We start from the raw sequence: 12,026 nt of genomic DNA, 5'->3' as shown, positions 1-12,026 counted from the left end.
GGAGCAAGTATTCACAAGATGAGGCATGTCTGTGCTGCAGCAAAAATCTGGAGACCACTCAGCACATCATAATGGAATGTAAAGGGATTCATCTAGTGAGACCTGTAGGTAACGTACACTTTCTAGAATCTCTTGGATTTAATGTCGGCAAAAGCATCAATCGGTCAGCTGTCGATATAAGCAAGAGACGTTTAGAGCACTGGTGGAAGAAAAGCAGGGAAGGGATTGATATGACCGGGTCCGTTACAGGCATAGGTAGCGGTACAAGGGACATCGAGAAGGTTTAAGGAAGAGAAAAAATATTATAAGATGTATACAAAAATGCTAGAATGAAAAGTATAAATACTTTGAAATCCTTGACGTCACATTGGCGCTGAGCTTTCGGCGCGAAATTCAGATGTCTACTGGGGCCTTCATTTTCTCGAGCAATGAAAATTTTTGTTTCCGTCAAGTATATGACACTATTCTTTTGCCAGTATACTCTGCCGAACCTTATAAGCTGATTTATATAGTCGAACCCGGTTATTGCGAACAGGATTATGAGCTAAAAATAGTTCGATATACCGGCAGTACGATATGCGCAAACTATCAGCTTAAGCTGACTTCTTTTGTGGTGTGAAATACATGAATTTGTTACCTCCAGTGGAGAACACAAGCAAGGAAGTGATCCATTTGTTCAAAACTACGCGTAGCGCGGCGGTAAGCTTTGCCTGTGCCTTGAACTGTTTCTCAGCGTCACTAATAATAGAGAGTTTTAGATTAGGAGGATGGACGCGAACGCTTGCGTCCTCCTAATCTAAAACTCTCTAATGGCGTTCTCGGTGAGTGAGATTGTTTGCACCTTCTCCAGCCCGCTATCCCTGAAAGCCGCGATCCCGGCAATTCAAGCGATTCTATGGCGCTGGCGTCGTATACACACAGAGTTCGGTGTATTCAACGTTCAGTTCGTTAGGAGGGAGCCCTTTTTTCACAGAAGTATCGACCTATAAATTTTGCGTGTTCGATATAGAGAATAATTCGATGTTAGGGTTCGACTGTATTTGTTGCTTTTTTTAGTGTTGCTAAAAAACTAACCACTTATACCTCTTTTTTTATTTTTCTGTCTCGTGTGCGTCGCACGCTCGCAGAATGTCTACATGGCAGGGATGGACAAAGGCGTTCTTCCTTGCGTGCCCAACTCGCCCGTCCTTCTGTACTCTGTCTCTTGTGCGGTGCTGTTCTACGCGGTAAGTTATGGGGGTTATAACTGCACGTGATGATATTTCAGAATTCGCTGAATATACACCCGGCCGAAGAACGCTTTGCAGCTCGCGTATGCCATTATCAATATATATATATATATATATATATATATATATATATATATATATATATATATATATAATGTATATATAATGTATATATATGGCGCGGCGAAATCATGCACGAAAGCTCGGATTTATTCGAACCAGCTTTGCAGGAGTTTGGAAAATAGTATTTTTATTTTTCATTGAACTTTTATGCACGGTAATACATCATTTTTCCATATCGGCAAACACATACCGTAAAACGTTTAACAGCATCCACTTCCTTTTGCGCAGTCGGTTTGTAGCTGCATAAGGTTCTGTCTTGTATAACTTAGTAGTTTGTGCCGTGGTCATGGTCGTGCAACTGAAGCAATGTGGATAGAAATATGTTGAGCGTTAGCTTTTTTGCGACGACCCGATCCTTCAACGCATCTTCCGCTGCAGCAATGTCAAATAATTTACACCCTTAAAAGAGAAAAAGGTTGTAAATGTGTCCATAACTCACACGCTTAGCGTGTCAGTTATATGTAAATCACATCCTAAGGATGTGAGTTGAATAAAGGAAAAATCAGACATCCACCCGTTCGTAGCAATTGCTACAACGGGTGGATGTCTGATTTGTATGGTAGAGATGGTAGAGCGGCTGCCCCGGAAAGGCGGTGGTCCCGGGTTCGAGTCCCGGACCAGGACGAATTTTTCTTCAACAATGAGGCGTTTTCTTTCGAGGAACCCGTATGGGTCTCCTTTGTAGCAATTGCTACGAACGGGTGGATGTCTGATTTTCCCTTTATTCATTACTTCTCTCCACCTTGCGGGTTTCCGCAGAACTACTACGTCACAAGGCTGTGAGTTATAGACACATTTACACCCTTTTTCACTCTTAAGGGTGTAATTGGTTCTACAGTGTGCTCAGAGCACGCACCTCGATCCTCGCCGACCGAGACGCTCGCCTCGGCGGGGATTTGCGGCACCAGCTCAGTTCCTCTTGCGTTAAAAAGAGCCGAAGATGCAGCGGGAACGAAAGGCTACATATATTTTTTTTAGTCTCGCAAAGGAGGCGTCGACACTTCTCAACACACCACCCTATACACGCATTCGAGAGAGGACGCCTCAGTCATACGAAAAGCACAAACACACACGTTACACACACCAAATTATGCGCATTATATCGAGAGGGACCCAGGTTCCTCCATTGCAAACAGTGCGGGGCCTATCCGTCGAATTAACACACCTTGTGGGAGTGCCCTGCCAACACCACCTTTAGAAAGACAATGCTTTCTAAACTACCGCACAGCCAGCGTCCCGGAAACTGGGAGGAGCGCACCACTCCCCCACGAAAGTCTGAAGAAACTATCTTTAACGAAAAAGTGCTCGAAAAAGATGTACACGAGAAAGAGAGAAACGATCAACAAACAAAGCGCCCGTGTTCGTCGTTTCCCTCTTTCTCGTCTATACGTCTTTTTCGCGCACTTTTTCGTTAAGATGGAACCACACCAACTCGCCCAGCTCTCAGTTTTGATGAAAAAAAAAACTATGGTGGCCGCTTCTGGTGCAGCAGTTCAAGAACGTGCTGGGCCAGGAGGAGGCATGAGCCCACCACGAGGCCCGCACTGGGGCTTTAGTTCCTTTGCTATTAATTGTTACTTCTCTGTCTCTTGCGTTAGCCACTGCCTATAATGTCACTCTCTGACCGAATTCTAGGTTGTCAGCAGATGTAGCTAGACAGTTGCGATGTGGTTAGCAGTAATTTCCTTACTTGTCTATCCTTCTAAAACAACCGATCATTACACACCTGCGCGCGCGCCGCCTGCGGGAATGTGCGCCGCCAGCTGAATACCTCTAGCGCCAGCGCAGTCATTCTTTGTCATAAACACGCAACGGAGAAATTAAAAGAAAAAGCTAGCGCTGGCTTTGACAATCGCTACTGACGGTTTACGCGGGAATCGTGTTCATGACCAGAAAGCACGATGCACAAGTATACGAGTTGTTTATATCAGACGCGAGTGGCATTTTTCGCCAACAGACAGCGCAGTCTCAACCGCCATTATTTGAGGAAAGCTCTATATAGCCAATGTCTACATATAGATCACGTGTGTGTCTGGTGGAAGTGTGACTGTGTTCTGTCCACGATTCATGTGTGCGCCTCTATGTGGTTTGTGTATATTGTAGCCATGCATGAGAAGTGCCCCTGCACATGCTGTGTGACTTACCCAACCCTCAGGGAAAATATCCCGTGTGGTTGAGTATAGAAACATCAAATGCGCTCTTATTTCACGTTTTTTTTTTTTTTTGGTTTGAAAGACACGGGATAGACGGCGGCGTTTCAAGTCGCCAACACATCTTTTAATAGTGCCACTACATTCTCGATGTTGTGCGCGTTTTGTTTCCTGGTCATGTATAGACTGGTCGGTGTTTCGTTTCGTTGACAATGATGGCCTCAAATATTGCGGCGCATAGTTACTGAGGGGATTGGCCAAGAACGTTTCACCACCTCACGGACGCTTATGTTCTTTTACTTCTTGTTCTTCTTCCCCAGGCTGTCTTCGAACCACACAATCTCAGGCCGACATATTGGGCTTTCCTCAACAGGCTGTCATCCGACAGGTACGTCCGCGCGTAATGCAAGGAGCTTCTTTTTTTTTTTGCGTTTCAGGTTGCTCGTATGACGTCGCATGGCGTTTCCAGTGAATCTGTCGCTCTATACACGCGTGTTTTAAGTTGCACGCCATGTTGTTGTGAATTTCTATTGCTTTTTATCGGTGGAACCAATACGTTACTAGTCAATGACGTTCATGGGAAGATCGCGATGCAAGTCGGCGCGTAATGCGATCAGCACGAACTTCCGCGACTGGCCACCTGCGCCTTACAAGAGTCAAACGAGACAAAACGTCCGCAGGAAGACGGATGCCTGGAAGTGGTGGTCGAACAAGGAATTGTGTCAGTACTTGTGTTAGCTCCCAACGGAGATAAGTCCATCTTGTGGAAACATTGGCTCCAGCGACATTTGGTTGTTCGACCACTGTTGACCATAAGAAAGGAGGGGGTCTCAGGAACAAGCACACACACACAGAAGGAAACCACGAACAATCGCAACTTATTTTAAAGCATTGCAAAGCGGTAGGTGCAACAGCGCAAAACATTCTTAAGCACCATAATTAAGCAATCAACGCCACCGCGATTGGATTGTTATGGCACTGACTCCGGGACTGATCTGTGCTCGTCCCCTTTTTTATATTTTTCTTTGCACCAGCTCTGTCGGCGTCGCACGTTAAAGAAATACGCTCACAAAAAAAGGTACTTGTTGGAAAGAATATCAAAGCAAGGCTACCATACTTTCTTCTACTTTCCTCGTGTATCTTTCTGATGTGAGAGCTGTTGCTCTCGCAAAATTCCGACACCTCAGTGCCGACGAGCGGTGGTTGATTGATCGACGACTTCTCGAGACCTTTCCGATTGACATTCCCGCGAGACGCTCGCGCGGGAGTAAATTGGCCGAGCGCGACGTGTCTCGCAGCTTTTCGCGAACTGTAGACGTAAGCGTGTTGCTCGTTGATTAAGCTAGAGTTCTTACATTTGCGCAATTCCGCCGCGAGGATCGGCTTAGCTTGACGCCGGGCGATTGCCTATTGTGGACTTTCCAAATAGATGGCTTTCCGATAGCTATATATATAACTAAACGGACGGATGGACCGATAAACAAATAGATGATCGGACGGAAAGATGTGCGGATCGATATCTAGGAAGATATACGCATAGGTAGAGGTATAGATTGTTCGGACGATCTGCAAGGGTACGATCTACGGACGATCTACGGCACTTGTCCAGCCTATTGCTCGGTATGTCCAGTGCACTTCCTGCTAATGCACGCGTTCATTAGCAGAAGGTCCCACAGTTAGAAACCGAATTACGTCCTACATAAAAACAAACTAACGCGGATAACCGAAACGCTACTCTGTATACATCCACACTTGGAGGGAGCAAAGGCGGCGCAGGAGTAACAGATACCTCTTTGCGCAAGTATAACTCTGCTTTGATAATCCGCGCAGTCTCCTCCTCATCCCTCCCCCGCCCGTGTTCCCAGCGGAGTACATTGACTCGTTCTTGGTACTCTGTCGGGAATCGCGAGAATTCTTAAATGTCGAGCCAAACGCGGAGCAAGAACAGTTACTACCACATAAAGGAGTTGAACAGCACTCCGTTGTTTTGAGAGTTCTCGCAAAGGTGTAGTCAAGGGGAGTCTTTTCATATTGGAACGCTCTCTGAAATTTGAACAACACCTGTAGGAAGAACACTCTAGGAAAGGAAAATGGATAAGAAAGCAGAAAACACCCGCGAACGGGGACTCCGGGAGCGGGGGCAAGGAGTGCAGGGAAAGCCGAGGTATAGTGTACTAGACCTGTTTAGCCGGGGCACGCGCTCATGTGGCGTTGTTCTCTGGTCGATCTGGAGCGCGCTTTCCGCTGGTCGTTTCGGATCAGCTCGCTCCGCGCCGGATCCCTCTCACTTTCTCCGCCACCGAGGCGGGGATTCGGGCGGAAATAGGCCGCGTCACTTCCGTCTTCAAGCGAAATCGGTACCCTGTCGGTACGCACAACATTGTGTTGCTTCGCAAAATGGCTGCGTTCGGTGCTGCCAGCTCGCGTTTAACGATGAAAGCTCGGACGACAGCGATTACGAGGTGGCGCAGGTGCTGTACGAAGCCTTCTGTGCACGTTGTCCATGCACAATCCTTGCGGGCGCGACATGGAAATGACGGACTCTGCGACTGCCGCGGTCAAATTACGCACGGGGGACAGCGAATTTGATTGCCGCGGGAACGTACAGAGCGGAAGTCGGGCATGGTTTCCGGAACCGGTTTGTGTCACGTGTACTTCCTGTGTGATCCCCCGCGGAGCGTTTTTGCGCTCCGCTGGCCGATTCGGATTTGTGAAACCCGAGCACTCGCTCGAGGATCTCACGTTAAAGAAACCCACGTGGTCAAAATTTCCGGAGTCCTCCACTACGGCGTGCCTCATAATCAGAAAGTGGTTTTGGCACGTAAAACCCCAAATATTATTATTATTATTATATTATCGCTCGAAGATCTGGACGATTTCGGCGGCCGCTCCAGATCGACCAGTGAAAAGCGTGCGGGGTTCTCACCCGTGCTCTTGGGGTGAAGGAAAGACAACACAGTAGTGCAAACAATCGCAAGGGCATTTATTGCTCCTTTCATAGACTAATGCCTGCCAGCCGAATTGCTTTCCACAAAACATGCCGATGGGCGCGCGACAAATCGCGGAAGTCCGACTCACCGCGACCGGATAACGAGCGAATATGTTCGCCCCCATGCTGGACACCAACGACTGGTCGTTCGCGCGTACGGTCACGCGAACGGTGGCGCGTTCGAACGATCGTGTTCGTCCTTTCCGGTGAAGGCCTCACGAGACGGTCTCGCGGAAGCATGGATCGGCGCACGCGCAGAACGTCCGCGCCGCTGGCCGAACCCGAGCCAAAGAGGAAGAGCCTTCTCCTGTTTGCGCCCAAGTAACCCCGCCGTTAGGCGGCGTTAGCAGATTAGCAGAGCCACACTCGCGCCATCTCTCGTACTGCAAGCACCCTGCAAGCATACCGACCGCCGAGTAAAGCCACGCGGCGAAGCCGGACTACAGGAGACGGGAGCTATGCGAGAAAACATATCAAAGGACGCGTGAGAGTCGCGCATCCCCGCATCCCCCCCAACCTTAAATCACTGCATATTCCGGCGAAACATGTCACACGGTTCATCAACGCGTGCTTCGCGAACAAGGTAGTACAGGCAACAGTGGCCGCGCCGAGGAAATGTCCACACGCTGTCCATAACATCATAACATGCGAGCCGACATTATACACACATATATATATATGGGGTTTCTTCAAAGTTCAGGACAGGACACAGGACACACAGGACCCGACGTTGTAACGTAACTCACTGTACTCTGACGAAGGCTGGTCCACCAGCCGAAAACGTTCAGTAAATCTTCCTAAAAGTTCGTGGTCTCTTTCCTGCGTGTAATATATATTTCAAGTTCAGCACACAGGACTCGACGTTGTAACTCACTGTACTCTGACGAAGGCTGGTCCACCAGCCGAAAACGTTCAGTAACTCTTCCTAAAAGTTCGTGGTCTCTTTCCTGCGTGTAATATATATATATATATATATATATATATATATATATATATATATATATATATATATATATATATATATATGACTGATTTCTTGCCAGAATGTCACACAGCTTCGCCGTAACATAAGAAAATGTCTTTCCTTCCCTGCATTGGAATTGGGACATTGTTAAAATCTAGAATGTGTTTTAGCATAAACACTCTTGTTGGGCTGTATTATGCGTTCATACATAGTCGCCTAAGTTACTGCTTTACATATTGGGGAAATTCACTTTCAGTTCGCATTAGGCCTCTCAAGAAACTGCAAGAGCAAGAATTGCGCCTTACTATTTGTGCTACCCACTATCGCCGTCTTATCCTATTTTCATGCAACTAGACATACTGCCTATCTCTGATCTATATACGTACACTATTCGTGTTTTGTTTTGTACTTGCTCTCTCTCTCTCTTTTGATTTTTAAGGTTTTTATCGCATACATATAATCGACACTTTTCCGGCCTTCGTGTTATCTAATCCCAATAGAACTAGATTCTCTATCCGTAATAACGTTCTGCTGTTTAAGATACTTGCTAATTATGAGGAAATGAAAATTCTTATCTCGTCAATTTCATTACAGAATTCACTTCCACCTGAATTTTAAAAGAAAATTGTACGTATTTAGGCGGAAGCTATAGATGATTTTATTCAATGCATAACTGTTGCGTTCCGTAAAGTTTAACTGTGCGTGTTTCATTATGATTTCCATGTTAAGAACTGAAATATTTGATGCTGTGCTTGTTGTGTATGATTATATTTTCGCTATAATTTTTACTGTATTAAAATAAGAGGTCCCGCCTGCGGTTTGTAACTTTGGGACGTCCTTCTGCACACTCCACTGTGTACCACTCACATTTTATCACTAATAAACGATTGATTTTGTGATTGATTGATTGATTGATTGATTGATTGATTGATTGATTGATTGATTGATTGATTGATTGATTTCAGGTTTTCGCTGCTGAACCGTCACGTGTACGACATGTTCGGTGTGCACTCGTCCAAGCTGTTCGAGGACTTTTGGCCCAAACTGGACCTGAAGTTCACCACGCGCAAGTTCCAAGAGTCTGTCCTCGTCTGGGTGCCTTTCTGACGTACACTACAGTGTGGCGCCGGAGATGAAAAAAAAGAAGTGTGATACGGCAGGAACTGTTTTCTTTTTCAGCCGTTTATTTTTTTCTTTTCTTGCTACAGCAAGGCGCTAAGCCTCCACCGCAAGTTGCAGCTCTTCCTGTGTCTGGAAGTGCAAAACGCGCTTCCCGTATGTGAAAGGTTTTCAGACTTTTTCCTCACTGGACCATTTTTGAGGACTGTTCTGTTGGCTTCTCCGCGAAATATCATTGCCCGCCTCTCCACAAAATCCGCCACCCTCTCCACGAAAAATGGCAGCCCGAACATCGTTGGACTGCAGCTCGCCGTGTTCTTTTGTGTTGCAGATGACAAACGGGTAATGAACGAAAGCAAGAACTATTGACAAGCTGTATACAACAACAAAAAATATTTTTAACAATATGTTGGCCGGCACATAGATCGTGCACTTATGCATTTCGGAAAGGCCATTTCACGAGCTTCGCGAAATCATCCGCTTCCTCAGATATTCACGTTCCTATAAGAAAATACGCATCCTTGCTTTTCTTTTTCGTTTTATAGGAGCTTGGACATTGTTCGTCAAACGATGCCATATCAACACCTATTGTTGATTGTAACAAGTTCTGGGTCTGGACTATTTGCCGCGCATTAACTGGGTTGCTTAAAACCGGATAGCTTTAAACGAGAAGGACAGCATAGGGTCTTCCGTCTTAAGTCATGCTTACCGAACTTGTTCTGCACTCTGAGCTCCGTTTATTCTCGCGCATCGAACGCCCCCAATCAAAATATCCGATGCAACACGAGATCTTCAGGCGTCGCGCAATCTTCGATCACCTTCGATCTGATGTAGGCATGTCGACTCCCCATGTCGCCTAACGTTATCGAGAGAAAGGAAGGACTAACGGGTCTGATATAACGATGCTGGGCTATTGTTACGATTTAAGAAATGTTTAAGGAATGTGGCAATATACTTATGACGAAGGCCTATATTGAAGTAAGTATTCCGTAAAAAACCACCACTGGAAGTTGCAATGCGCGAAAACTGTGCCGCAAGGATTGATTTACTTTCAAAGCGCAGCTATGTATAGGCCTACTCGCAGACGCAAGGCCTACCGTAGTACCCAGCTACATATTTATGTGGAGCGTGACAATTAACACGAATGTCCTTTTTGTTGTTTTTTTGCACAAGTAAACTTTTTGCACATCAGAAAAGAAAAGATGTGGAATATGTATGCGGACTCCTACAATGTTCAGGTTGAGAGTCTTCCCGTGCCTGAATAAAAAAAAAAAAGTTGCCTGGTGCTGTTTTTTTATTTCGTTTTGTAGGAAACCGCGGTTCATTTTCTTTTTTTTTTTGCTTATGTATATTTTCCAAACTGTAACACGTGCCCGCGCATGCGCATCTGCGTTGCTGCGTTCCACGTTCATCACTCAAAGGCTGTTCATGTGTGCAGCGTCCACTTTGTTCGGTTGGGTTAGCATCATGCGCAGGCAGCGCTGTAACGCACGTGTGAATTCTCCGCCTCCCCAAGTTTTGTCATGTCCTCCGAGATTGTGGCCGCACGCACGTACTCTGCGCGCAAGCTCTCGGAGGCCACGATTTCGCGCAGCTTTAGCGCCGCTAGCGACTGTAAACGGTCAAAAAAAAAAAAAAAATTGTGCCAAGTTTCGAAACATGCCGGACTATAGGCCTTGGAGTGGACCATAAATACTGGCCAGTGTGTAAAGTGCGGGTAGTTTAGTTGTAAGCAAGGTCTTAGCAGCTACAGGCTCGTGAAGCAGAGTTCAAACCAGAGCCCACAGAACTATATTGTCGTGATCACTTTACGTTTATTTAACCGCTGCCATAATCTCGTTGGGAGCTGCATATAACGTATAGTGAATGTTGCTAGACCGCTCAAGATGTTCACACGACGTTGCTGCCGCCAGCAGTACTGCTTTCTTACCACGCGTTACGGCATACCGTAAACTGTGCTGCTCCCTATAGTACTAATACGTGTACACACAGGCTTTCTATTGGTCCACTGCTGCGTTTGTTACCACAAGGCGTATATATTATAAACGCGACAGGATATGCACCAGGCACTTCATTTGCGCGTACCTCTGCCTCGCGCTTTTGTAGATAAACCTGGCGCAGAGAGATATGTATCCACATACTACGCAAATGTTACTACACTGCTTTGCTCACTTTCAGTGAGCAGATGACGACACGGGGTAATCATCTGCGCTTCAAACTGCGCGTAGTTTTACAGGGTGCCAATTTAGCGAAGCGCTCTGTAGAAATGTGAGCACAATTTGTTTCTTGTTTGTTTGTTTGTTTGTTTGTGAATTTTACTACCTTCTACATGGCAATAAACGCCGCTTTCAGATTATTTTATGCACTGAGCAAAAGGTGTCGTTTTGTATGTACATACGTGAGAGAAAATAAAATTGTACATAACCCATTTCTTCGAGTTTCAATGCCTTGCTGAATGTTATATTGTGGTTCTTATACGTATTTACTTCACAAGTCGAAGGGCAAGTGTGACCAGATTTGGTAATATCCCCTGCTGATATCAATGTCTTCGCGTTTCCTTGGCATAAGACGTCACCGGAAAAGAACTTTCTGTCCCCATCCGGGAATTGATCCTGGTTCCGCCACGTATATACAGCCACCGTCAGACTGAACCTGAACAGTGAAGTCGCATATTAACCCTGACCAGACCCTATCGAAAATTTTGGTTACGCACTGGAAGTTGTAGAGCGCCATTTAAGGAGCGTTTTACCGCAAGAATTTTTCAGATTAGTTCGTTATTAAAAAAAGATATCACTGAGGAATTGAAACGTCACGTCGCCATGCTAGCCGCCGTAGTGTTGTGACTTCGGGGTGGCGGACGAAAGACAGACTCGTTCCGTAGACGAAGAAGAAACGAAAAACTTTGTACAATATTTACAGATAGTGGATGATAGCGTACAGGCAGCAGTAGGAGCGCATCAGACCGACCGGGCGGCTGCAAGCTACTCTCTCCTCACAATGGGCCGGTTTTCCCTTAAATTCCTTCGGCGACCCCTCGTCGGCAGGAACCAGGCGGGGCAGGGTGATGACCTCACTCGTGTCGAATTCTTGATTCGTTGCGGAGATGTGGAGGAGATGGTTGGGCGCCGCGGAGGCGGCTTGGCGCTTCTTGAAGTCGCCTCCCATGTCGAATTCTTGATTCGTCGCGGAGAATTGGGTGCTCTCGTCACCTCGTGGTAGCCACGTGGTGCTCGTAGTATGGCACAACAGTAGCCATGCTAGCAGGAGGTGAGCTCCACTGCCAACATACACGCGCACCGCTTGCCTCGGCTAGCGTCCGCAAGCGATAGTGTCCAAGTCCAAGGTTTCATAGGGTGGCGCCGTCTGGATTTAAAATGCGGGTCTTACAGACTATGCTTTCGCTGGTTGAATCCGCCTGACGCAATTGCGGGAGCCGGAAACACCTCATAGAC

The 12,026-nt window shown here is 46.5% G+C and overlaps 1 protein-coding gene across 1 annotated transcript in view; it reads left to right on the top strand.

Annotated features, from left to right (window-relative positions):
- Positions 1 to 8,601, top strand: part of LOC142585342 (transmembrane protein 135-like) — a 92,229-nt gene extending 83,628 nt beyond the window's left edge. Inside the window, exons 9-11 of the mRNA XM_075696046.1 lie at positions 1,128 to 1,226; positions 3,823 to 3,890; positions 8,421 to 8,601. Of these exons, the coding sequence (XP_075552161.1) occupies positions 1,128 to 1,226; positions 3,823 to 3,890; positions 8,421 to 8,562 (309 nt within the window). The 3' untranslated portion in view covers positions 8,563 to 8,601. The remainder of the gene's footprint in view (positions 1 to 1,127; positions 1,227 to 3,822; positions 3,891 to 8,420) is intronic.
- Positions 8,602 to 12,026: the final 3,425 nt, after the last annotated feature.

Source organism: Dermacentor variabilis, chromosome 6, assembly GCF_050947875.1.
Source record: "Dermacentor variabilis isolate Ectoservices chromosome 6, ASM5094787v1, whole genome shotgun sequence".
In the NCBI taxonomy this organism is placed as follows: Eukaryota; Metazoa; Arthropoda; class Arachnida; order Ixodida; family Ixodidae; genus Dermacentor; species Dermacentor variabilis.
Note: the sequence above shows the minus strand (reverse complement) of the source record. Positions and strands in the feature narration are given on the sequence as shown.